The 27,539-nt window shown below is 38.9% G+C and overlaps 1 protein-coding gene across 8 annotated transcripts in view; it reads left to right on the forward strand.

The window, feature by feature from the left end:
- Nucleotides 1-27,539, forward strand: part of MGAT4A (alpha-1,3-mannosyl-glycoprotein 4-beta-N-acetylglucosaminyltransferase A) — a 124,808-nt gene that overhangs the window by 83,782 nt on the left and 13,487 nt on the right. For all 8 annotated transcript variants that reach the window (XM_060413945.1, XM_015094497.4, XM_060413947.1 and 5 more), the window contains 9 exons: nucleotides 4,622-4,668; nucleotides 7,045-7,158; nucleotides 8,381-8,456; nucleotides 15,888-16,002; nucleotides 17,130-17,260; nucleotides 19,595-19,702; nucleotides 20,139-20,332; nucleotides 24,751-24,829; nucleotides 25,635-25,701. In XM_060413945.1, the coding sequence (XP_060269928.1) occupies nucleotides 4,622-4,668; nucleotides 7,045-7,158; nucleotides 8,381-8,456; nucleotides 15,888-16,002; nucleotides 17,130-17,260; nucleotides 19,595-19,702; nucleotides 20,139-20,332; nucleotides 24,751-24,829; nucleotides 25,635-25,701 (931 nt within the window). The remainder of the gene's footprint in view (nucleotides 1-4,621; nucleotides 4,669-7,044; nucleotides 7,159-8,380; nucleotides 8,457-15,887; nucleotides 16,003-17,129; nucleotides 17,261-19,594; nucleotides 19,703-20,138; nucleotides 20,333-24,750; nucleotides 24,830-25,634; nucleotides 25,702-27,539) is intronic.

Genomic DNA, 27,539 nt, shown 5'->3' on the forward strand with positions numbered 1-27,539 from the left:
TCATTGAAAAAGCAAGAGAGTTCCAGAAAAGCATCTATTTCTGCTTTATTGACTATGCCAAAGCCTTTGACTGTGTGGATCACAATAAACTGTGGAAAATTCTGAAAGAGATGGGAATACCAGACTACCTGACCTGTCTCTTGAGAAACCTATATGCAGGTCAGAAAGCAACAGTTAGAACTGGACCTGGAACAACAGACTGGTTCCAAATAGGAAAAGGAGTATGTCAAGGCTGTATATTGTCACCCTGCTTATTTAACTTATATGCAGAGTACATCAGGAGAAATGCTGGGCTGGAAGAAGCACAAGCTGGAATCAAGATTGCCGGGAGAAATATCAATAATCTCAGATATGCAGATGACACCACCCTTATGGCAGAAAGTGAAGAGGAACTAAAGAGCCTCTTGATGAAAGTGAAAGAGGAGAGTGAAAGAGTTGGCTTAAAGCTCAACATTCAGAAAACGAAGATCATGGCATCTGGTCCCATCACTTCCTGGCAAATAGATGGGGAAACAGTGGAAACAGTTTCAGACTTTATTTTTTTGGGCTCCAAAATCACTGCAGATGGTGACTGCAGCCATGAAATTAAAAGACGCTTATTCCTTGGAAGGAAAGTTATGACCAACCTAGACAGCATATTCAAAAGCAGAGACATTACTTTGCCAACGAAGGTCCATCTAGTCAAGGCTATGGTTTTTCCAGTAGCCATGTATGGATATGAGAGTTGGAGTATAAAGAAAGCTGAGCGCCGAAGAATTGATGCTTTTGAACTGTGGTGTTGGAGAAGACTCTTGAGAGTCCCTTGGACTGCAAGGAGATCCAACCAGTCCATTCTGAAGGAGATCAGTCCTGGGTGTTCTTTGGAAGGAATGATGCTAAAGCTGAAACTCCAGTACTTTGGCCACCTCATGCGAAGAGTTGACTCATTGGAAGACTCTGATGCTGAGGGATTGGGGGCAGGAGGAGAAGGGGACGACAGAGGATGAGATGGCTGGATGGCATCACTGACTTGATGGACGTGGGTTTGGGTGAACTCCAGGAGTTGGTGATGGATAGGGAGGCCTGGCGTGCTGCGATTCATGGGGTTACAAAGAGTCGGATATGGCTGAGCAACTGAACTGAACTGATACCCTCTAAAATATATCCAAAATAGAAAAATTTACACTGTGACGTATTCCAGTGGATTATCTTACACATACCCTGTCTAACGGTTTCCCTTGTGGCTCAGAATCTTCCTATAATGAAGGAGACCTGGGTTTGATCTCTGGGTCAGGAAGATCCCCTGGAGAAAGGAATGGCTACCTACTCTAGTATTCTTGCCTGGAGAATCCCATGAGCAGAGGAGCTTGGCAGGCTGCAGTCTATGGTATTGCAGAGTCAGACACAACTTAGCAACTGAGCATGCATGCACTCAGAGCTTGACAATATGGATATGCTGTGGATATAAATATCCCTGCTTATGGCATAGACACCAAGTAAATATTTGTGGAATGAAATGAGTAGAAAGAAGATAGTAAATTTACTATCTTATGTGTGTGTGTGTAATAAGTTGTTTTAGTCATGTCCAGCTCTTTGCAACCTGATGGACCGTAGCCTGCCAGGCCCCTCTGTCCATATATAAAAGACATTTAAAAAATGTTCTTTAAACATAAAATCAGTTTTTTAAAGACAGTTGTTATCTTCAAGTTATTTAAAATTCAGTCTTTTAAATTTTATGTTCTTTTTGATCTACTGCTTAACATTTCTTCTTTTCATCCAAGTAACTGTTTTACAGCTGGTATCTGTTAAAATTCTCTGACATTTGCAATATTTATTTTTCATAGGAGGTTGCCTCTAACATTCTGTTTTATTCATTAGACCATTAGAAATAAGTTTCTATAATTTATTTGTAGAAGTATCTTTTTACAGACTTTTGTTTCACATATTTGTTCTTTGCAGTATTACAGAACGTAACACCTATAGCATATTGAAAAGTGATATGATATTTTATATATTAATTGAGTTTAATCAAAAGCTCTTGTGAAATATTTTGACTCTGTTGCAATTTCCTGACTGCCATGACATTTGGCAAAGAATTATTTCTTTTTAAATTGAACTTTATAAATTATTGATTTAAGATAAAGATTGGAATTTGTTACTTTCATTTCATCTAATTTATACACTACTATTAAAATTGATTCTTAAGCCAAGCACATATGTTAATGCATTGTTACGTCTGTGTGACTTTACAGTGGTGAATTATCAGTATTGGTGACTTATTTGAACCTGCTTCTATGCTTCTTAAACGTTTCCTTATATATCCCTAAGAGAAGCTGACCCACAGTTTGGTATGCACAGTCTGAAGTCCTTCTTTTTCTACATTTAACTTTTTTCTTGGTTTTGTGTTTTTGATTTTTATTTGGAATTCACATAGCATACAGTTCACCTATTTAAAGTCAGAGTTCTATAGCCATCATCTCAATCAATCTTAGAAGATTTTTTATCATCTAAAAAAGAAATTTTGTACCCCTTAGCCATTACTCATCAATACTGCTTTCCCTCTAGGCTTAGACACTAATTAGTAGACCACTATGTCTCTGTAGATTAAAAAAAAAAATTCTGGACAGTTTTTAAAAGTACAGTTATGAACTGTATGTGGCCCTTTGTGACTGGCTTTTCTCACTTAGCCTAGTGTCTTCAGGGTTCATCCATGTTTCAGTATGTACTTATACATCTATTTAAAAGATAGTAATTTTGCTTAACCATAAACAACACTTGATATTCCAAGGGGGGGAAATGCTCTTTCTTCTTTCCAATGTATGTGTACTCTTTTCCCCACCTATCTCAATCACATCATATCACTTACATACCCTTGGAATAAACATATTTCAGTCACAGATTCAGAGATACATTCTGATAATTGGGTAACAGTATTAACTTTTTAAAAGTCTTCATGTAGGACTTCCCTGGCAGTACAGTGATTAAGACTTTACCTTCCAGTGTGGGAGGTGTGGGTTCGATCCCTGGTCTAGGAGCTAGATCCCACAAAGCCTCTCAACTTAAAACAACAAAACAGAAGCTGTATGTAACAAATTCAATAAAGAATTTAAAATGGTCCACATTAAAAAAATCTTAAAAAAACTCCACAGACCTTTATAAAAAAGATTTCAGGAAAAAGGTTCTTTAAAGCAATGAAACCTCCAAAATCTCAAAGGCTATATAATCCTTTACATGAATATTTTGCTACTTAATGTCAGTTAATGTGCAACATAAGGGTTATGTGTACTGTTAGATATGGATGACTTGCATTTTATGTTTTATTATACGTTACATGATAGCTCTGTGTTCACATAGGCCTATTCTTGGCCAGCCTCCTGGGATAGGGAGCTGCTCTTCTTTGTCTTGTATTCCCATTTCCTTGGATAGGCAAATCACTGGCTCTTAATAAATGCTTATCAAATTGAATTTCAGGTATTAGTAAACTCACTAAAGGTTATACAAACCAGAATTGATTGTGTTCTCCAAAATCATAGCCTGATGAGTGGTGAGATGTGTTTGAGATGGGTTTGTGTAGGGGAAGGATGGGAGGTTTTGAGTTGTGTGTTAGTTGTAGTCCCATAATTCTTTGTTAAGAATTTGAAGGCTACGTTCTTAATAAGTTGCCTCACTCTTATGTCTTTAACAGTAAAATAGGAGTTACTTTCAATGAACAGAAATTACAGTTGAAATACTTTTTCAAAAAGACTTCTGCTAAAACAATTTTTAAAAAAAATTCAGTGGTTTTGTAATATCCAGGCTTAAAGCTTGATCTTTTTTGGTGTGTGTTGTTCTCCTCAAGTATGAAGTGTTTTGGCAGTCTTTGTAACATAGAGCATGCTATATATATCATTGATTCCTTTTAACAATTGAGCATTTTAAGCTGTCACTGTGGTTAAAATTGTTTGGGAGTATTGGCTGTCCACTTGTATATACTTTAGAAGTGGACAGGTTTGTTAAACTTTTTTTTTTCTGATTTGTTAACATGCTCTTGACTTGGATTCTCGTTATCAGCCTAAAAATAAAATAGTAACAGTAATAAGGAATAACACAGCTTTTTATTACATAGCTTTATCATTTAATGCCATAGTCTCTGCGATATTATCTCTTCCCACCCTTTTTTCTTTTAAATAGTATAGGAAACTGAGGCTCAGCATAGTGACTTTAGATTACACAGACCAGTAGCTCAGGACACAAATCTTGAACCTAGATTTTATGATTCGAGGTGGAAATTCTTTCCCTATTGCACGCTGTGTCTGGTATTTATTTATTCACTACTTATAGTTTGGATGTTGCAGAAGTAGAAATAGTTTCTGTGCTCACTTTTTTCTGCTGAATTGAATGGAGACAGAGACAATTGAAAGCAATATAAACTTGAGAATCTGCTTCTTGTGTTGGTAAGTACTCAGTGATATATGGCAGGGCCATAAAGTAGAGTACAACATACGGAAATCCCATAAGTTGTCTGAAAATTTCATATTTCCAATGAACGTTTTAATCTTTTATTTAACTTTAAGTTCAGATTTAAAAGTTAAATCAAATATGAAATAAAGATATAAAAACACAGAAACATGAATGTTGGTGTAATTTTTTTTTTCTCTCCCAGACAGATACTGATTATGTAAATGGTGTTGTAGCCAACCTGGAGAAAGAGTAAGTTGTTAATTATGGAATTGAAAATATTTTAGTTACTATGATCTCTTGCTTTTTGTGAAAAGAAAATACCTTCTTTTATAGTTCATTTTTCTGTGGAGTTCAGTGTTCATTAGATCACCTACCACTGGTCTTTTACATATAAATTATCATAAAGTATACGTATGTATATCAGGTTACTTGATGGGATACATTGGTGTATTTCATTGTAGAAAAGACTTGAATGTCATATATAACACTATCAAATAATAGTCTTTAACCTCGAAGACAGTGAGTAGAGAGAGAGGCAACATTAAAAAAAAACTAAGATCATGGCACGTGGTTCTACCACTTTATGGCAAATAGAAGGGGAAAAAGTGGAAGTAGTGACAGATTTTATTTTCTTGGGCTCCAGAATCACTGCAGATGGTGACTGCAGCCATGAAATTAAAAAACACTTGCTCCTTGGAAGAAAAGCTATGACAAACCTAGGCAGCATATTAGAAAGCTGAGACATCACTTTGCTGACAAAGGTCCATCTAGTCAAAGCTGTGGTTTTCCCAGTAGTCATGTATGAATGTGAGAGTTGGACCATAAAGAAGGCTGAGTGCTAAAGAATTCATGCCTTGAAACTGTGGTGTTGGAGAAGACTCTTGAGAGTTCCTTGGACTGCAAGAAAATCAAAGCAGTCAATCCTAAAAGAAATCAACCCCAAATATTCATTGGAAGGACTGTTGCTGAAGCTCCAATACTTTGGCCACCTAATGCCAAGAGCCAGCTTATTGGAAAAGACCCTGATGCTGGAAAAGATGAAAGGCAAAAGGAGAAGGAGGTGGCAGAGGATGGGATAGTTAGTTAGCATCACAGACTTAATGCACATGAACTTGAGCAAACTTTGGGAGATAATGGAGGACAGAGGAGCCTGGTATGCTACAGTCCATGGAGTCACAAAGAGTTGGACACGACTTAGCGACTGAATAACAATGATACTGAATGAGATCACTTAAATCTTTCACGCTCTGTTTACCAAGAGAAAAATTTTCTCCTGTCAGGGCAGCTAGTCAGGGAGCAGTTTCAAACCTCAGTGCTAAATAATATCTAAAAATATGCAAAGGTTTATTAATAGTTTATTGTGAGTGGAGCACATAGCAGGTAATAGGTGGACAGCTCAGTAAGTTGCAGATACCATTGTTGTTCTTGTTCAGTCGCTAAGTCATGTCTGACTCTTCACAGCTCCATGGACTGCAGCACAGCAGGCTTCCCTGTCCTCCACTATCTCTCTGAGTTTACTCAAAGTCCTGTCCATTGAGTTGGTGATGCTATCCGACTCATCATCGCCAATACCATTAGTTTTTATAATACTGCCCTTGTAGATTTCATAGTGATATCATAAAATTAGTCCTGCTATGGGTTTCTTGATTGAAATGTATCTGTTGTTGCCCCCAAAAGACATATTTTTTAATGTAAATTAGGCAAGACAAAAGAGAAGCCAAAGAGTTTGCCAACTCTAGGATAATGTGGCTCTATCTTTGTCTGTCAGTATGCCAAAACCAGCGATTTTTATAAATATATGCATAGTTCAGGATTAAATTGTGCATTTGTTAGGTTTTCCCTCAATTGCTCAATTTCTTGGCAGCCTTTGTACAAGCACAAATTGGTGTAGAATCCTTAAATATAGGTACCAGACAATCATTGGTCCCCCTTCCCACAGACCACATGGGCAGGTCTGAGGGGCTTATGCCAGGCTTCTGCTGGCTCCTTTCTTCCTCAGTGTGCAAGAAAACCAAGCCCAGGAAAAAGGGCGGTGAAGCGCCAGGAACCTTTGTGTAAAGGCAGGTAGTTGTATTTTGTGGAGATTTGCAAACCTGAAGTAAGGAAGAAGGCAGATGCGAAGCAAATTGCATTTGAATCAGTGAGGATGGGTTTTAAAAACTTTAGAACAAGTTTTCCTGTCCTTGCACAACCTGCAGACATCGAGACATAGTTTGATGTACCCTCACAGGACAAGATCACCCCCAGGTGAGAAATGCTATTTTAAAATGACATACACTCTGTATCCCACAACTAAGCCTTCCTGAAAATGAAAAAAAAAAAAACAAACTGGTTTTGCTAAAATATGTATGTATATTGGTATACGTACACATCCATTAGGTTGTTTTCCTTTCTTATTTTTCCTCCACCTTGATTGCTTTTTAAGAATTCTGATTTTTTTTAGGACTTCAGTCCCTGCAGTTGGCCTAGAATTTCAATGAATCAGTGATGAGCTGCTTCACTTAACACATTGTAACTGTAACAGTATACTTTACTGGTGTATTTTTCTGTTAAATACCTAAGTTGATCATTAAGATATAAAATCCCACAGAACTTCTATAACTCAGCCCACCTATCTCATGACAGGTTTTCTAAAGAAATCAGTTCTGGCTTGGTGGAAATAATATCACCTCCTGAAAGCTATTATCCTGACCTGACAAACTTAAAGGAGACATTTGGAGATTCTAAAGAAAGAGTAAGGTGAGCCTGTGGTATTTAAAATCTCCCACCTTTGTGAGTATAATATGTAATAACTGTCATCCTTGTTTATCAAAACTTTACTCATTTTGAAAGTGCAAGTCACTCAGTTGTGTCCAGACTCTTTGCAGCCCCATGGACTATAACCTGGCTCCTCTGTCTTTGGAATTCTCCAAGCAAGACTACTGGAGTGGGTAGCCATTCCCTTCTCCAGAGAATCTTCCCAATCCAGGGATCGAACCCAGGCCTCCCACATTGCGGGCAGATTCTTGACCATCTGAGCCACCAGGGAAGCCCTCATTTTAGGGTTGAACTAATTAGTGAGAGCTAATGCCTTTTTGATGATTTGGTTGGAAATTCTGTGGTGAGAGGTTGAATTTGGTCAACCTAATGAATTTCATAACCATGCTGCTCTGTGCTGTTATAACTTTTCTTAAGAGTATATTCAATATAACTCAAAAGTTAGTCCAGATAGAAATCTCGTGTCTATATGGAAGATAAATGAGAACTGATTCAATAAAAGTGATAAAAACAATAATAGTCTTCTGCAGGATCACATTGCAATAAAATAGTCTGTTAATTTATTTATCTCTAAATCTCTAACATTGAAGGAGTTAGAAGCTTTCCTTGTGTTGTTCAAGACAAAGTAATCTAAGAGATATTAGCATCATTTTTGGATTGTCTATAACCAGAATAAAGGACAAAAATGGTGATTTGGGAAGAGATTTATTATATTTCTTGAGTTGTTAATTTGTCACAAAGACAGATATGTCTCTATAATTGGTTAATTGTCTCTCAATGAATATGTTACTTAAAACATTTAGGATTGAGTTTGTTTAAAAAAAAAGTGAATAGACTCATTAAATTCAGAACAGCTTATAAGGTATTTTCTAGAGAAGTTTACTTAGTGGTTCAGAGCTTTAGTTCTGTATGTGTGTGTGTGTGTGTGTGTGTGTGTGTGTTTTAACTAGCTTTTAAAAAACCACTTCTCTATATTCAGCATTGGCGTGTGTGTGTGGCAGATTCTTTACCACTGAGCCACCAGGGAAACCAACATATAACTGTACATTTTGTATAATATCATATTATCATATATACAATATATGTGATATTATATGTAGTGCATATATTATAGCATTGTTACGTATTATAAAATATACATCTAACCTTATTTTGCTAACTTTGAGTCCGATTCCTAACTTACTTTTGAATATTTTTATTTCAGATGGAGAACAAAGCAAAACCTAGATTATTGTTTTCTAATGATGTATGCTCAGGAAAAAGGCACATACTACATCCAGGTAAGTTTTTCCTTTAGTTTTTTTTTTTTTTCACACTTTTTTAAAGGAAAAGTAATATCAAGGGTATATCTTCATTAAAATGAAGTTTCAAAATGTGCTGGAGCAGAAGGGCTAGTCACATCACTAAGAGCATGGGCTCTGCAGCTGCACTCCCTGGTTCATCTCTTAATGATTTAGTGGTCTTAAGGCAGACAGTTGTTTTGTGCAGTAATACATTTACATTTGAGTTCAGGATTATAAAGCCAACATCTATTGTAATGTTCTTGGCTGTGGAATCCTATGAACAGCGGGGCCTGGCGGCCTACAGTCATGGGGCCGCAAAGAGTCGGACCTGACCGAGTGACTGTCACATACACACACACACACACACACACACACACACAGGTGCAGCTTTCAGTAGCATGGCTAAAACAGTAAGTCCATCGTGATGCAGACTTTAAGTGAGCCAGGTGGGCAACAGCTTAAGTAATTCTAGGAAGCTCTTATTTCTTCCAAGTATTCTTCAGTTAATACTTAAGCTTAAATTCTGCATTGGGATTTCACTTATTCAGTCAGATATCTTTATCCCTGTTCAAAATGCAGATACCCCTGAGAGGTGTGTAGCACATGAAGTATGTCAGGTTTTGTTGCTGTTGTTTTTTTCAGTATAAAAAATTTATTAGGTGCTGGGAGGATGTGTGGATAAGAGTGGCAAGAAGCAGCCCTGAGTCCCTGAATTAAGAAGGAAATGGTTAGGCGGCTGCTGGCAGGGACTGGGGAGGGAAGGAAAGGAGCTGGCATCCCGTGGAAAGGTGGACTTCTTGAGGGCAGACTTTGTCTCTTGTGATACTGTACGTTGGGCCAGCTGTATTCAAGTGGGCGTGAACCCTTCCTTGAGTCACAGGAAGAAAAATAGAAATGGTGATAAGGTATGACATGTCTATTACAGGATACAACAGCTGTGTGTATAAAAACACGGTATCCTAGATATAGGTAGTGTGTTTCCTCCAAATAGTTCAGAGAAGTCTGATTTTAAAATAATAATAATAATTTTGAAGCATTTTAACATACCCCCAATATTATTGTGGGCTTCCCTGGTGGCTCAGACGGTAAAGAATTTGCCAGCAATGCGGGTAACCCGGATTCAATCACTGGGTGAGAAGATCCCTGGGAGAAGGAAATGGCAACCCCCTCCAGTATTCTTGCCTGGGGGAAATCCCGTGGACAGAGGAGCCTGAAGAGCTATGGTCCATGGGGTCACAAAGAGTAGGACACAACTGAGCAACTAACACACACACACAATATTATTGTGGTTGAACCTTGCTGTTTGTTCCAGGCCCAGTATATAAATATTCACATTATGGTCAAGAACTTTATACACAGCATTAAAAAGTGCAGCTGTATTACTTTTGAAATTTGTTTTCAGTTTTCTTCCAGGAGAACAATTAATGGAACCAATAGAGCTCTTGGGAGGGAATATAGGAAAAGTTCATGTTTAAGAAATTGAGGAAAGGACAGGGTTAAGAAAGAGAGTGGTTAGGAAAATTTCCCCTAAGCAAGGTCAGTATATGAGGTATTACAGTATTATATGGGATATTATAACAACAGCTGCTAGGAACTAACATTTATTGCACACTTATCCTGTCAGGCATTATTTTTTATACTTTATGCTTTCCACATATTAACTCATTTAATATGACCCTTTTAATAACAGGAATGTGCTGTATATACTGTATCAAGCTGTGTTTTGCTATCACTTAATGCACAATTGTTATTTAGTCGCTCAGGTCCGACTCTTTTGTGACCCTATGGACTGTAGCCCACTGACAGGCTGCTCTGTCCATGGGATTTTCCAGGCTGGCATGGGTTGCCACGTCCTTCTCCAGGGGATCTTCCCGACTGAGGTATGCAACCTGTGTCTTCTGCGTTGGCAGGCAGATTCTTTACCTCTGAGCCACCAGGGAAGTTAACATGCTATAGTCACCTTTCCTGAGGCATAATTTTTGAACAAATAGGGTAATTTTAAGAATGTCCAGTGGGTCTATCTTAGACTCAGTGGTTACTCTGTGGTCATCACAGATGTACATCTAAAGGGAAAAGAAAATGCCACCTGCCTTACTGTTTTGCTTGTGGCTTGTAACGAGGTTTTCCATGACAGCAGCAAACCCAGATTCATAAAGTGCTCTATTGCAAGTGACTTGGACTTGAAGACAGTCTTCCGGAACACTGTTGGGTGATGCAGACACTTCGTAGGTGGTACTGCATTGTTCTTCCTGTATCACTCCAGGATGCGTGCTGTGTCAGCTTGCCCCACTTTTAGTGATGCTGAGATTTAATCCATGGCTGAAGGGGTGTCAGTCTCATCTCTCCTTCATTAAAAAGCTACCCAGCAGCCATTTCTTGCATGGTTTGAGCTTCTGTAATTATTTTCCCCCAGCTTGCTTTTTTTGTTAGAGGTTGCCAACTGGTAATTTTCTAATTCTATAAATTGTAATGTTCTTATAAATAGAGCTCTTCTGTAAAAGGACTCTCCTTTCTTAACTGTTTGATGATGTTGAAAAATAGTTTACAAAGGAAAAGATGATTAAGTGCTTGATTCTTTCTCTTTATTAATTTTTAAGTTGACACCTTAGCAGTCTGCATTTTTAAAGTATTGTTGTGAACTCATGGATTTTTAAAACTAGATTTGGTTTGCCTCAGGCTTTCAATCATTATTTCTAAATGTTCATTTATTTGTTTATCTGGCTCCACCGGTCTTAGCTGTGGCACATGGCAACTTTTGGTTGTGGGCATGCAGGATCTAGTTTCCTGACCAGAGATCAGGCCCGAGCCCCCTGCATTGAGATCACGAAGTCTTAGCCACTGGACCACCAGGGAAGTCTCTGCAGTCATTATTGATATTGCCGCTTGTATTGGCCCATCCTAAGCCAATGAGCATTTCTTCAAATGGGCTTTTGTATTTGTTTCATTTAAGCCCAGTAATCACCTGGATCACTTCCTTACTGACTGGCCCATCGTGCGCATTTCCTGTCCCAGATGTAGAACCAGCCATTTCTTTAAGGAGTCCTGTTTGTTTTAGAGGTATACAGTATTTAGAACCACACTGTGCGCTGGAGATGCTCATGGCTACTGTCTTTGCGTCTACGTATTTTAGTAAGGAAAGAAACATCTTATTTCTCAGAGGACAAAAAAATCACATTTATATTGATAATCCCAATTCAAGTGTAAGATTATAATATTTTTATTTAACTTTTTTGAATTTTATGTATATTCTTTTCTCTTACATTCAAAGTCTTGGTTTTAGTAAAATTATCTAAATAACATAATTCTTTTATTCTATAGTATACCTAGAATGGGCTTTTCTGGTGGCTCTGTGGTAAAGAACCTGCCTGCAATGCAGGAGATGTGGGTTCAATCCCTGGGTCATGAAGATCTCCTGGAGAGGGAAATGGCAACCCACTCCAGTATTCTTGCCTGGGAAAGCCCATGGACAGAGGAGCCTGGTGGGCTGCAGTCCAAGGGGTCACAGGGTCAGATACAACTTACTGACTAAACAACAACAATAATACCTAGAATAGTTTCAAAATAACAGCATCAATTAAACTACTAAATGCAATTAAAAATCTTTTATTCTTGTTTCCCTCCCCAAGAGTATATCCTGATGTGGATATATAGTCAAAATTCCATGTTTGAAAGTCAGTTGATAAAATTCTTCATATTATGTCACCACATTAATAACAACCTGATATGAAAGTAGGTTCATTTATTTCCATTTGTATTCAGTGGTTAGCATTTTTTTTTTTAGTTGTAAAAAGTATAATATTCCCAAATCAAAACTTATGTAAAACAAGATATGTGTACAGAGGCCTCCTTTTATCCCTGTTGTTTCCCCACGTCTCCTCCCTCCCTCATGGGCAACCAACATGAGTTTTTGGTTTCTCCTTGTACATTTTAAAAATTCGAACAAAAAGGTAATATTCCACCTCTTTCAGACTTTGCAGGTACGTAGTGCAAACGCAGTGTTTAACACATTGTATTTTCACTTCCCTGTATAAACTAGTGATCACTAATGAGGTATATGTTAGATTTTCCAAGAGTGGTTCTTGCTGTGATGAAACATTGATGTCAGAGAAGCACATATGTTCACTGAAAGACCTATACATGAAGGTTCATAGCAGCTTCATTCTTAATAGCAAAACCTGGAAACAACCCATATGTTCTTTGGCAGGTGACTGGTTAGACAAACTGTGGTGCCTCCATACTATGGACTGTCCAGTAATGAAAAGAGAGGAACTGTGATACATGGCATTCTGGATCTCAGGGGAATTATGCTCAGTTTAAAAACCCAGTTTTTGGACTTCCCTGGTGGTCAAGAATCTGCCTGCCAGTGCAGGATACACAAGTTCGATCCCTGATCTGGGAGGATCCCACCTGCAGCAGAGCGACTAAGCCCACGTGCCGCAACTACTGAGCCTGTGCTCCTGAGCCGGCGAGCCGCTGCTCCTGAGCCTGTGTGCTGCAAGTCCGGAAGCCCCTGCTCTGCCACAAGAGAACCCAGTGCAGGGAGAGACCCACGCACCACACCTGGAGAGGAGTCCCACAGCTGGAGACAAGCTTGTACGGCAGCGAAGACCCAGCACAGCCAGAAACGAGTAGAGTAATAAGAACCCAGTCTTTATTAAAAACAAAAATACGTTTGGCTGCACCCTGTGGGCTGTGGGATCTTAGTTCCCCAACCAGGGATCAAACCCACACCCTCTGCATTGGAAGGCAGGGTCGTAGCCACTGAACCACCAGGGAAGTCCTTATATAGCTTTCTTGAAATGACAAAATTACGGAGATGGAGAACAGACTCTTGGTTTCCAGAGGCTTGGAAGGGGGGAAAGGAGGGGGAGGTGGCTGTGAATATAAAGAGCGGCGTGAGAATCCCTGTGATGGAACTGTCCTGTATCCCAGCTCTGGTGGTGCTCCTGCAAACGGACACACACATGTTCAGAGTGCATGGAACGAAACACAGAGACACACAAACCACACCCCCATACAACTAAGTCTGTGTAAAACTGCTGAGATTTGAATAGGTGAATGAGTTGTGTCAGAGTCAATTTACTGCTGGTGATATCATGCTGTAGTTTTATCAGAAGATGTATATTGGGACTGCTTGGAGTCTCTCTGTATTATTTTTTCATAGCTGTATATGATATACAATTATCTTTAAAAGTCTTTTTGGAAAGCAAAGTTGTTTGCTAAGAGTGGAACAAAGCAATATTTCTAATGTAATATAAAAGGGAATTTTTTTGTGATAGCCAAGTTTAGTGTACTAAATATAAATAGGCATTTAATAATTTCATCTACACTTCTGTATATGTAAATCAGTACCAAGCTTGTTTTTTAATCTGCTTGTTAGGAAAACTTGGGATTGCCTGGTATTTGGGGTCATCTTTTCTTTGGGCATTCACAGTCAGCGTTTGGTGTGAGCATGGGCATCTCTGGGAGAGCAAGGTTAAGTGCTAGTGGGAACTCTGTGCTCTCATTTTCCCTCAGGCTTCCCTACATGCTCTGAGTGTATAAAACTTGTGTTTGTGTTTACTGATGAGTTCCCAGGCTTTGGGATTGTGTCTGGAACATAATCAAAGCTCTGTAAATACTGGTGAGTCAAAATTGTATGCGTGCATGCCAAGTCACTTCAGTCACGTCCAGGCTCCTCTGTTCGTGGGATTCTCCAGGCATGAATACTGGGGTCAATTGCTATGCCCTCCTCCAGCGATCTTCCTGACCCAGAGATGGAGCCCACATCTCTTGCATCTCCTGCACTGGCAGGCAGGTTCTTTATCACTGTGCCACCTGGGAAGCCCAGTCAGAATCATGCCTTTCCAAAAACCACTACTGTTTCTTCACAGACAGGAAGAAAGCTTATAGGACTCAAATCTGTGAAAAACCCAAATACTGAAATAAGTAAAAACTACTTAGCAGATAACTGAAAATGATAACATGTCATTAGAAGAAGGAAGAGTTTTCCTGGGATATTAAAATCATCAGTGGTAAAGAATATTTTTAAAAGAATGTATGCATAGGTAAAAAAATCATGTTGTGACTTTAAAATTCTCTGAACACTTGGAGGAAGAAGTCTTTGCAGACACTCATGAGCCTTGATCTCTGTCAACTCCCTGATAAACTTTCCAGTAACACGTGTGGTGATGGCAGAGCACATGGGATTTAACAGATACACTGAGCTGCTGCTGCTAAGTCGCTTCAGTCGTGTCCAGCTCTGTGCGACCCCACAGACGGCAGCCCACCAGGCTCCCCCATCCCTGGGATTCTCCAGGCAAGAACACTGGAGTGGGTCGCCATTTCCTTCTCCAGTGCATGAAAGTGAAAAGTGAAAGTGAAGTCGCTCAGTCGTGTCCGACTCCTAGTGACCCCATGGACTGCAGCCCACCAGGCTCCTCCGTCCACGGGATTTTCCAGGCAAGGGTACTGGAGTGGGGTGCCATTGGAAAAGAGAACTTTTAGGAACCAGTCCTACAGAAATGAATAGCACTGATGTGAAATGTGAGCATTGTTTGCATTGACAAAGAATGAGAAACAGCCTGGGTGTCTGCCTGTGAACAAACAGATGATTTGTCCATGGATCCCCGGGGGTAGTATACATTTATTGAAGAGACTGCTTTAAACATATCCTTATTAACCTGGAAAGATAGTCATGATATGTTAGGAGGAAGAATCCAGATTAACAGAAATCTCAGGGTGGGTGGGAACCTTGAGGTAGGGCTGCCTGTCTGGTCCCCCTGTGTTGTCTGCATTCTAGAGGCGGCCAGTGGGTGCCCACCCAGCCTTGAACTTGAGTTGCCTCCCCTAGAAGGGTGGGCGGTAAAGGAGGAAGACCAGGTGTTGTTTTCTTTTAATGACTTGTTACGTGTATTATGTAAAAAGAAAAAACATGTTTTTTTAAAGGCCAGTAAAATTCTTTTCCTTTGAAAAGGAAACAGGTGAGTGTGAAATCCTATTGGGAGCCATAAAGGGCCAAGATGAGTAATTCGTGGAATGCTCTGTCATTTCTCGTAGTGGAGGAGCAGCTTTATTGATTTGCTGTGTGCATCTGCCATTTTATTTCCTACATTTCTCTTTAATAACATTTATTTTTATTTGTTAGTTTTTTTCCTTTTCATTTTATCATTTTTTAAAATTATTATTATTTTGGGGGGGGGCCACACTATGAGGCATGTGGGATCTTCCCTGACCGAGGATATAACCTGGGCCCCCTGAATTGGGAACTCAGAGTCTTAACCACTGGACTGCCAGGGAAGTCCTAAAATTTATTTTTATTTTCATCATTTTTGACCATTGTTTTCTTGATTGTCATTATAAAAGTGTGCTTGAGTTTTTCCAGAGTGTCCCATCTAAATCTTCCCTTCTCTTTCTGATTCATTAATATGATTATTCAACTTTCTTTAGCTTGAAGATGATATTATTGTCAAACAGAATTACTTTAACACCATAAAAAATTTTGCACTTCAACTTTCTTCTGAGGAATGGATGATACTTGAGTTCTCCCAGCTGGGATTCATTGGTAAGAAAAGTGGCAGATTTATCTACTTTTCAGAAATAACTGTGACTCTTAGAATCTTGAACTGTTTTTCCACCTTAAAAAATTTGTCTCTTTTTTCTCTGGAAAGGGATTGCTTTTAAAGAAATTTACTAATAACTTAAGTAGTTATGATAACTACCTAATAAGTTAGGTAGACTTCCATGTATAAAATGTTGAAGTCAGCTCAGCGTAGTATTTACAGAGGTCTCACATGGTAGTATTTACTCTGGAGTTCTGCAAGGCAGCCCTGCTGACTTTCCATGCTGACAGAACCAGCCACGGTCCTCGGGAGTACGTCTGGTTCCTTCTCTGACGTCTCTAGCTCCCGTTTTAAAGCCCAGAGCTTTTGCAAGATTGAGGTCCTTTTAAAAAGAATGCTGCATTAATGGCTTTTTAATAGGAATTCCTGGTAGTCAGTGTAGTACATGAAGTTCTTGTCCAGTCATTAATTTGTATTCATGGGTGCTTTCATGGGCTAGTCAGGGTGCTTATTTTAAAAGGTTTTTTTTTTTGTTTTCATTAAAATTCCTAAATCATCCAACTAAAGAGAATATCTTTAAAGTAGAAGATTGAAGGAAATTTATGGGTTTTTAGAAAACACCCCAGAGAATAATATTTTACTTCCTATAATGCTTTAAATCTGTAAATATTAGAGGCTGAGGCTTTGACCTTGTTGATCATTTATGTCAAAACTCAAAAAATATTTGTGAAGGTTTCAGTGAAGACAGAATTAGGAGTCCTTGTGTTTTGCTTTTATTAATTTAGTTAAAAATTTGTTTAAACTTAAATTTATCTTAAGTTCCTTTTTTATGAGGAGCAGTTGAATGAGACATGAAGGAAACATCTCCAGTCTCTTCTTGAATCCTTTGAGCTGGTGGTGGTATGATAGATTTTGTAGTAGAGAAAATCAAGGGCTCCATTTATATCAGGTGACAGCTAAACTTAGCTAAAGCAAATTTGGTTTTGGCAAGAGAGTTGGGACAATTATTGATAAGGATTTATAGCTGAAAGCACGAGCGTCAGTCTATTGGTTGCATGGATTTCGCTCATTGAAGTTGTTCTGATGGTTGGCTTCTTACTACAGTTACTGATTGGGAGTGTCTTTTCAGGTAAAATGTTTCAAGCACCCGACCTCACTCTGATTGTGGAATTCATATTTATGTTCTATAAGGAGAAACCCATTGACTGGCTCTTGGACCATATTCTGTGGGTGAAAGTCTGCAACCCTGAAAAAGATGCAGTAAGTCTTATCTCTTAGGAGAATGGAACAGGCTTGTTTTATGTATTTAGTGAAAGTGATGACTCCTAGGGAACCAGATTTTTTGTAAAGGAACAGTTAAATAGGTAGCTGAAAACAAACAATGTTTGTAAGCTATTGTTGCATTCTCTCTTTAGAAAAAATAATCACTTTCTTAGAGCAACTCATAGAATGTAGCAAAATAGCAGAGTGCCTACTTTCCAACAATGACTGAACATAGAAATTGATTCAATCAACTCATTTTTATGATGGAAGCCCTTACTTGTATTTTCCTTGCAGATTTACAGGAATTTTTACTGTAGGACACAGAACTGTTACTGTCATCTTCACGTTCATACAACATACTTGCGTTTAATTGCTTCCATGCAGTCCTACCTAATACATGGTTAAGTTCTCAAATGAGCTTGTGAGGTAAAAGTCTCTGGAAATAAAAATTAAAACCATGGGGACCCATTCTCTCACTCTTCTTTCTGCGGCCCATGGCATGTCAGTTGCTTCCACTAGGATGTCAAGGAAACTGTCGCCATGCACTTGCTTGCTCCAGAATCAGTCCCTCTGAGGGTGGTCTAGGAGACTCTTCCAAGAGTTACACTTATTTCACCAAGCATAATATGCTCAAGGGCCAACCTTGTTGCAGATGAAGAGATTTCATCTTTTATATGTCTGAGTAGTATTCCGTTTGTGTGTGTATACACAGCACATCTTTGCCCATTCATCCATTGATGGGTACTCAGGTTACTTCCATATCACGCCTATTGTGAATAATGTTGTGATGAGCATAGGGCTGCCTCTGCTTTTGCTGATGAGTGTTTTTGTGTTCTTTGGATAAGTACCCAGAAATGGGATAGCTGGGTCACATGGAACTTCTATTAATTTTTTGAGCAGTCTCCATACTGTTTCCATAGTTGGTGCACCAATTTACATTCCCACCAGTAGTACCAAATCAAAGCATGCTGATACAGAAAAGAGAGTAGTTGTTACCAGAGGGGCAAGGGCAGGGGGTAAGGGGAGGTAAAATAATGGAAATATAATGTTCACACATGAAACTTATATTATAAACTAGTGTTACTGTGAAAAAGAGATAAAAACAATTCACAGATTCTTCCGAAGGTTTATGGACCTGCTCTGACTCTTCAGCCCCAAATGTGTTATCTGTTTGCCTGTGTGTTGAGTGATGGGGTTGGGCTCAGACCCTGCTCCCTCCGCCCACCTCCACCATCCCTCGTCTCCCCGCTCCTCCCCTGTCCTCTCTTCCCTCCCTTTCCTTTCCTCTCCTTACTCGTGACTGTGTTTGTATAAACAAATTTTTTTAATGTTTGTGTAAATAAAATTTATTTTTATAATTTATAAAATTATTTTATAATTTTAAAATAAAATTTTATTAATATTAACAAATTTATTTTATTAAATATATAAAATTTAACAATAATTTATAAAATTAAAATATGTAAGTAAGAATTTATAAAATTTTATCTTACAAAATATTTGTATATATAAAATTTCACCTCTACTCTCCCGTTAGCAATAATAAAGCTCTTGAGAAAAATTAGTCATTTTAACACCCAGAAAGTTATCAAGAGGTTTTTCAAGACGAAATGCCATATACATTTGTCTTCTTCATTATGTTCTTGACCCAAAACTTATAAAAGTCATTGAAAGTGGAAAGAGTTATGAAATTCTTCAGAACATACCTGTCCTGAAGCACCGAGCTAGTGAACACACGGGAGCCCGGCCAGCGCTGTGGGTCCGCTAGGTGTGATCACCATGCCAGCAGCTGGTAATCTGAAATCGGGGCCACGGGACACTTGAGCTGAAATTTAGATGTCCCTCAGCTGTGTCGAGATGGATTTGTCTGTTTTGACTGTTTCCTTGCTTGTAGTCTACTTACTGCCTCCCATTTTCACATTGCTTTGATGCAACAAGATGGGCCTTATCTACAAACTCTTCATTGGATTATTTTGGGTAGCTGTTTTGTGTATTTGAACCAAGCCTCTAGGGTTGGTGCATTTTAATATTAAAAGCCAAATTGATATTGACACTTTGTAAAAGGTGATTGAAATTAAATCCTTACCTCTTCCCTTAGAAGTGCTTATGTTAAATTTCTCCTTCATGTCTATTTATCAAGTTGGTAGAAAATCTATTAACTTCTCAGAAAGGACCCTAAAAAAAAAAAAAAAAACAACCCATGACTTGGAATTATGAGATGCAGTTGGATTTCCTTTTTAATATTTACTCTTCTAAAGGATGTCTCGGCTTTCAGAGGAGGACAAGATGTCACTTTCTAGTGTAACACTAACATTCCTCTTTAATATTTAGAAACACTGTGATCGACAGAAGGCAAATCTGCGAATTCGTTTCAGGCCGTCCCTTTTCCAACACGTTGGTCTGCATTCTTCACTCACAGGAAAAATTCAGAAACTCACGGTTAGTGATTTAATTTTATTTTTCTCATGCACAGACAGTTTACTATTTAATGTATAATCATTGTTCTTCTTAAATATAAATAAGCTGTAAGTTATAGCTGATCCGCTGTTGTACAGCAGAAACTAACACACATTGTAAAGCAGTTATACTCCAATTAAAAAAAACAACAAAGCAGCAGATAACTAATAAGGACCTACTGTATCGCATCGGGAGCTCTATCCAATATTCTGTAAAGGCTTAGATAGGAAAAGAATCTAAAAAGAAGTGGATATATGTATATGCATAAGTGATTTACTTTGCTGTATACCTGAACCTAACACAACATTGTAAATCAACTATACTCCAATAAAAATTAAGTAAATGAAAAGAAGCGATTCTGAACAAATAAAAAAATAAGCTGTATGTTGCTTAATAGCATATATGTCTTTCCTCCTAGGATAAAGATTACATGAAACCATTACTGCTCAAAATCCATGTAAACCCCCCTGCAGAGGTATCTACTTCTTTGAAGGTCTACCAAGGTCATACACTGGAGAAAACTTACATGGGTGAGGACTTCTTCTGGGCTATAACGCCAGTAGCTGGAGACTACATCCTATTTAAATTCGACAAGCCAGTCAACGTGGAAAGGTAGGTCCTTATTGAAATAAAATTTGGTCTTACAATTTGGACCTTTTCTTCACAATGTGATTTGTGGTAGAATTTTTTTTTTTTTTTTTTGGTATACGTAACACATATAAGGAATCAATGAGTCCTAAATGTTAGATTATAAAATATGTGGGGTTTCCCAGGTGGTGAAGTTAATAATTCTCCTGCCAAGGCGGGAGATGTAAAAGATGAAGATTCGATCCCTGGGTCAGGAAGATCCCCTGTAGAAGGAAATAGCAACCCACTCCAGTATTCTTGCCTGGAGAATTCCATGGCCAGAGGAGCCTGGCTGACTGCAGTCCATGGGTTCGCAGTGAGCACTCAGGCACGCACGTGAAATACATTTCCTACAACTCAGTAATATCATGGGTGGGTTGCTTTCAGATAGAACACTGGCATTTATTTAGTATGTTAGATAAATTCTATTGGTATTTCTGAAAGCATGTTTAGTATAGATTTTTAAAAATATACTTGTTTTTATCTATAACTTACCTGGTCACACTGGGTCTTAGTTGCAAGATGCAGGATCTTTTGGCTGTGGCCTGTGGAATTGCAGGGAGCATGCAGTCTTAACTGTTGGACCACCAGGGAAGTCCCTAGTAGAGATTTCTAATACTTGTATGTGGAACTCTTCCTCAGAATCTCCAATTTGTCTTCCTGCCCTTACCTTAGAATATCCCTTAAGATATGACTGTGAGCTGGTGGATGGCCCAGCAATCGGCTGAAATGATAAAATTTATCAGAGTATGACTGTTCCTAGGTAGTGATTTTGCATGTGCTGGATGACTTTTAGTATATGCCGTGGAGGAATTTACAACCCTTTTCTTTTTCTTTCTTTAAAATTAGAAGATAATTACTTTACAATATGGTAATAGTTTTTGCCGTTTGTCAGCATGAATGAGCATTAGGTATATATATGTCCCCTCTTGAGCACTCCTCTCCCCACCCCACCCCTCGAGGCTGTCACAGAGCGCTGGCTTTGGGCTCCCTGCATCTGCACTGAACCCCCCACTGGCTGTCTGCTTTACACGTGGTAATATGTATGTCTCAGTGCTGTTTCTCCCGTTTCGTCCCCCCTCCCCTTCCCCCACTGTGTCCCAAAATGTCTGTGTCTCCTTTGCCGGCTTGCAAGTAGGATTGTCAGTACTATCATTTTAGAATCGTATGCATTAATATACAATATTTGTCTTTTACTTTCTGACTTATTGCCCTCTGTATAATAGGCTCTAGGTTCATCCGTCTTATTAGGACTGACTCAGATGCATTCCTTTTTATGGCCGAGTAATAATCCACTGTGTATACGTTCCACAACTTCCTTATCCATTCATCTGTTGGTGGACATCTAGGTTGCTACCATGTCCTACCTATTGTAAATTGTGCTCCAGTGAACATTGGAGTACATGTGTCTTAGAACCCTTTTCTGTGATTGGGGTTTATGTTCACTTTGAAAACGTTGGGGCTTTTTCTTTCCCATTTTTCACCTAACGGTCACAATTCCTTCAGTCTTTCCCCTGTTTTGGGTATGTTCCCCAGACTGTCTGTGGCATACTTACATATAATCCCCAGAATAGAATATAATTTCCTAGCCTGTGGCATATGGTGTTATGTGTTTTCCTGTGAAGGCCATTTGATTTTTAGAATTTGTCAAATATTTGACCACCTTAATAATTCTTTTTAAGGTGGTCAGTAACAATGCATAGCTACGTGTAATGCTATTAATTTTCTTTTCTTACTCTAAGCTGATTCTAAAGAGTAATTTAAGCATAAAAATGTTATAAGCAATGGGAAGATCACTGGCAAAACATATTAAATTTATGAGTAATATTTTTCACTTATATGAGTATTTAATATTGGTTTTATTGTTATTTAATGTTCATTTTGTACTGTATAGTGGAACTCTGCCCTGAGAGGTATTGTTTACCACATTTTCATGAGTCATCCTACAATCAGAAACAACAGTTTTCACTTCAACAAGAATAGCCTGAAACCAATTTATGAGTTTATTTTTAGCACATAAAAATAGTTCCATCAAAGAATCTGCTAAAGAGCTCATATATTGGAGATCAAACTTAGTAACAACAAATATATTTACAGTAAACCTCTGTGAAGTAATATTTACGATGACTCTATTGCGGGCACTTTTCTAGTGAAACACAAGTCTTCTAAAATCACAGTATATAAGAATTTTCTTGACCTTCCTAGGACAGAAAAAAGGGATTACTGGATTTTTGCCATAATTTACTCGCTGAGAGGGGAAGTAGCAAAATTTATTAATATAGAAAAAATATTCTTTCTATAACATATATGTGCATTATAAAAAAATTTTAAAGTGTGAAAATGAGGAAAGGGCTTCCCTGGGGGCCCAGTGGTTAAGATTTTGCCTTGTGATGCAGGGGCTGTGGGTTGGATCCCTGGGCAGGCAGCTAAGATCCCACAAGCCCTACGACCAAAAACATAAAACAGAGGCCGTGTTGGAACAAACTCAATAAAGACTAAAAAAGGTTCACAGAAAAAACAATCTCTAAAAATACCGAGGAAAAAATCATAACCCCAAGGAAACCATTATGACCACGTTGGCACCTTTTTTTCTCCGTAATTCTGTGTATTTTCGACATTAAGACCATGGTCTACTTGTAGTTTTATATCTTACATTTTCCATTATACTCTGTTGTGACTCACAAGTATTGAGTTGGTCCAAACGTCTATTCAGGTTTTCCCATAGCATCGTATAGGAGAACCCAAATGAACTTTTGGGCCAATCAAGTATTTTGATGACTGTACAATATCTCATTGTGTGGTTCTACCATCATGTACATCTTACAATGTTAAACTTTTTAGGTGATATGGAGGTTTTCACTATAAATAATTACATAGTGAACACCTCTGGATCAGTCTGTCTTAACTCCAGATTATATTCATGGGCTCTTTTCTAAAAAGTGGCTTCCCTGTCCTATGATTTGGCATTTATCGTTGAGTTATTGAATGGCCTGTGGTTATATGACATTCTGAGTCAAAGATGCCTTCTAAAAAATGGATCTCATCTGGAAACTCTGGGAGTTAGTTTTGGTATATTTAGCTTGGAAGCAGCTTCTTATTAGGGTCCCTGGTCTGTGTGACATTTGAAAACCAAATTCTTGCCCACAAATACCATACTATAAGGGTATCATAACTATTCTGTGACTATTACTCACTATTTTTAACATATAAGGTAGTTTTAGTTAATTCTCAGGAACTTTCTGGTATGACTGTGCGAGATAGATGGAAATAGCTGATTGTATTGAGGAGACACGGGCTCAGAAAGCTTAATGAAACTTGCACAAGATGAGAATTCCAGGAAATGAGAGATCCAGGGAGGAGCCTCTGAGTCCTTACCATGAGCTTTTAACCACTGAACTTCACTAAACTCAAGTTTTAGGTTTAGGCTTAGGTATGCTTTGCACCCTATCCAGCTTCCACCCTTTCTCACACACTTTGGACGTACACACTAGTTTTCAAAGTATCAAAACACTAGAACATTATACCCATAGAGTATTTGAAAGGGTTGGATGGTATCATCAGCTCAATGGACATGAGTTTGAACAAATTCCAGGAGATACCGAAGGTTAGGGAAACCTGCCATGCTGCATTCCATGGGGTCGCAAACAGGACTTAGCGATTGAACAACAGTATCATGTAATCAGTCATGATATCCAAAAATTTGTTAATGTTGACAAATGGAGTGATTCTGATATTTGGAATTGGTTAATTCACTTTATCTGTTCATACCAAAATTATTTATATTGGCTAAAACTAGTCTGAACTTGCCGCAACTCCTTGCTGTCCTAGTGAACATTTTGTCTGATAACAAGATCCAGTAGTGGGACTTTCCCGGTGGTCCAGTGGTTTAAGAGTTTGTCTTGCAAGGCAGGGGGCACAGGTTCGAACCGTGGTCAGGGAACTAAGATCCCACGTGCCGTGGGGCAACTAAGCCTGCGTATCACAGCTACTGAGGCCGCGTGCCGCAATGAAAGATCCTCCATGCTGCAGCTAAGGCCCAATGCAGCCAAATAAATAACAAATAAATATAGAAAAAAAGATACAGTAGTGTTCTTTAGCGGCTACAATTGTCATTTTCCATCAAGAAGTTAATATACTTAAAGCAGGGTAAACAGCAACAAAAAACTGTTACCATTTTTTTGGTTTTTGGTCTGTTAAGTGCATTATTATGTTGGCAGCAAGCATGCCCCTCTGACAGAGGAGTTGACATATCGTCCTTAGTTTTTTAATATCCATGCAGCTATTCAGAACACATGATGTGTAGTTACAAATTCTAGTGTCGACCTTACGCTAAGGTAAAGGCCATCTTCCTGAAACTTGGTCAAATCTGATTCATATTCTTATTTTTATGTTTGTCTTTCCAGTTATTTGTTCCATAGTGGCAACCAGGAACATCCAGGGGATATTCTGCTCAACACAACTGTGGAAGTTTTGCCTTTGAAGGTATGACCATGTTTCCCCCTCAGTTTCCTTTGAGAACTAATACTGATAGATTCGATTTGAGGCTCTTCTTGCTTATGAAAGAAAATTCTCATGATTGCAGGACCTTGGTGGTGAGTCATACTAATTCTTGGGAACTATGAAACACCTAGTATATTGTCCTATGTGCCTTATTCATAGAAAGAGCCTTTATCTTGTTTCCGATTGGAAGATTACTTGGACATTTGTACTGGGAAAATAAATGAATCGTTATTTGATGTTAATGCTTACTTGCTGTTTGTATTTTGAATCCCAAAACACCATGTAGTTTTAATGCCTGTTGAATAATACAGAAAATTATTGGTCTTTTAGGAATGCTTTGGAGAAGGAGATGGCAATCCACTCCAGTAGTCCTGCCTGGAGAATCCCATGAACAGAGAAGCCTGGTGGGCTACCAGTCCATGGGGTCACAGAGTCAGACACGACTGAGTGACTTTCACAAGGGATGCTTAACATCTTTCTAGTTAACATACAGTTCTTTACCTCTGTCTGTTTTTAATAGAATACTGCATTCTATTAAATTGATCTAAATTGGGAAATAATTAAAATCTAAAATTCCTAGCCAACAGTATATTATATACAGAGTCAGATGATGGTTTAATACAAGAGCACTTAACATTAATAAGCCTTTTGAGGTTCAAGACTGAAATGGCATTTTCTCTTCAGAGGTAGCTGTGCCACAGATGTCACTTTTATGTTTATAAAATGGATTAATGACTTAGATTTATTTTAAATAGAAGTAATTATTCATGTCTTTGTTCTGTTTTAGAGTGAAGGTTTGGAAATCAGCAAAGAAACCAAAGACAAACGATTAGAAGATGGCTATTTCAGAATAGGTGAGACTCACTTTGTACTGGGAAAATGTCCTGTCCTTTGCTGAACCTAGTCCTAAAGTAATTTTAAGTTCTTTTCAGATGTTAAGCAGGTTTAGGGTTATATATACCAGTGTACTCTTTTTATTGTTCTCATGTTCTAGTACATTCTTTTATTGTTATCTTGACCCGACTAGGATTTCAGAGCAGTGGTTCATTTCCTGGTTCCTCTTTCTCTCTCTCTGCTGTTTCATTGTCGTCACTGGCAGATAATCCATCTTCAGCCGCCTTCTGCAGGCTCATACTGGATGCCCTTAGCAGGCTCCTCTCGTGGTCTCAACAATACCTGAGGGCCAGAATCCATGCCTTTAGCCCTGCCTCCCCCCTGAGCTTTAAGGCTCTACTGAGATACCCGCTGGAAAGCTCCCTGGAGGCCACGTGGCCATCTGCCCTGGCGTCTGTAGTAGGGACATTCCTTTATTGATCACCGTGGTGTGTGCCATCAGTGTTCATCTAGCCGCCTGGTCTAATCTTGGGAGACCCCCGAAATCCTGCACCCCTTCAGTGTCCATTAGCAAAAAATATCTGTATTAAGGCCCCTACATGTGCATGAGTTCTGTTCTGAGAGTGCGTTCCTAAGTCCAATTTCTTCGTTAAGTCCAGCAAAGTTAGCCTAGGCGCCTAACACAATCAGCTACATAGTTGCTGCTGTTCAGTTGCTAAGTTGTGCCCGACTCTTGCGACCCTATGGACTGCAGCCTACCAGGCTCTTCTGTCCCTGAGATCTCCTAGGCAAGAGTACTGGAGTGGGTAGCCATTTCCTCTCCAGCGGATCTTCCCCACCCAGAGATCAAACCTGGGTCTCCTGCATTGCAGGCAGATTCTTTATCACCTGAGCTACCAGGTATATAATAATAGAGCCCGTCCCTTGATAGACGTCAACTCAGTGAATGATTAGATGTATTCTTTTACTTAAATTAATGCTTTTCCTAGTGGTATGCAGAAGAGACTATATTGGTTAATTACTATTGTAGGTATACAGAACAGATACATTCTTATAACTCTCCAGCAGTTTTATTTTGTTAAAATAATTTTTTAAATTTATTTTTGGCTATCTGGATCTTTGTTCAGAGAAGGAAATGGCAACCCACTCCAGTGTTCTTGCCTGGAAAATCCCGGGGACGGGGAGCCTGGTGGGCTGCCATCTGTGGGGTCGCACAGAGTCGGACATGACTGGAGCGACTTAGCAGCAGCAGCAGGGTCTTTGTTGCTGTGGGGGCTTTTCTCTGGCTGTATAGAGTGGGGGCTACTCTCTAGGTGCAATGTGTGGGCTTCTCATTGTGGTGGATTCTCTCATTGTGGAACACGGGCTCTAGGGTCCTTGGGCTCAGTAGCTGCAGTTACTGGGCTCGAGAGCACAGGCTTAGTGGTTGTGGCACACGGGCTTAGTTGCTCTGGGGCATGTGGGATCTTCCTGGACCAGGGATCAAATCCGTGTCTCCTGTACTGACAGGTGGATTCTTTACCACTGAGCCATCAGGGAAGCCCTCCAGCAGCTTTATGTTCAGTGAATATCACTCAGTTTTTGCTACAAGGCTTGTGCAATAACCCTGACTAATTTCTATGTCATTTTAGTGGATTAATGAGTTTAATTATTTTTATATTTGGGTTATATTTTAGCCCACTCTAGAAATGTTCATAAAATTAGCTGTGTATGTGAGACATTTATTAACCCTATTACCTGTCAGTTATTTAATTTCTGAGAATGTTCCAGGTTATGAGAGTAGCATAGAAAATAGAGACATTTATGATTAAATGTCTCTGCAGTAATTTGAAGGTAACGGCCATCTAAAACATCGACT

The sequence above is a fragment of the Ovis aries genome, chromosome 3 (genome assembly GCF_016772045.2).
Source record: "Ovis aries strain OAR_USU_Benz2616 breed Rambouillet chromosome 3, ARS-UI_Ramb_v3.0, whole genome shotgun sequence".
Lineage (NCBI taxonomy): Eukaryota > Metazoa > Chordata > Mammalia > Artiodactyla > Bovidae > Ovis > Ovis aries.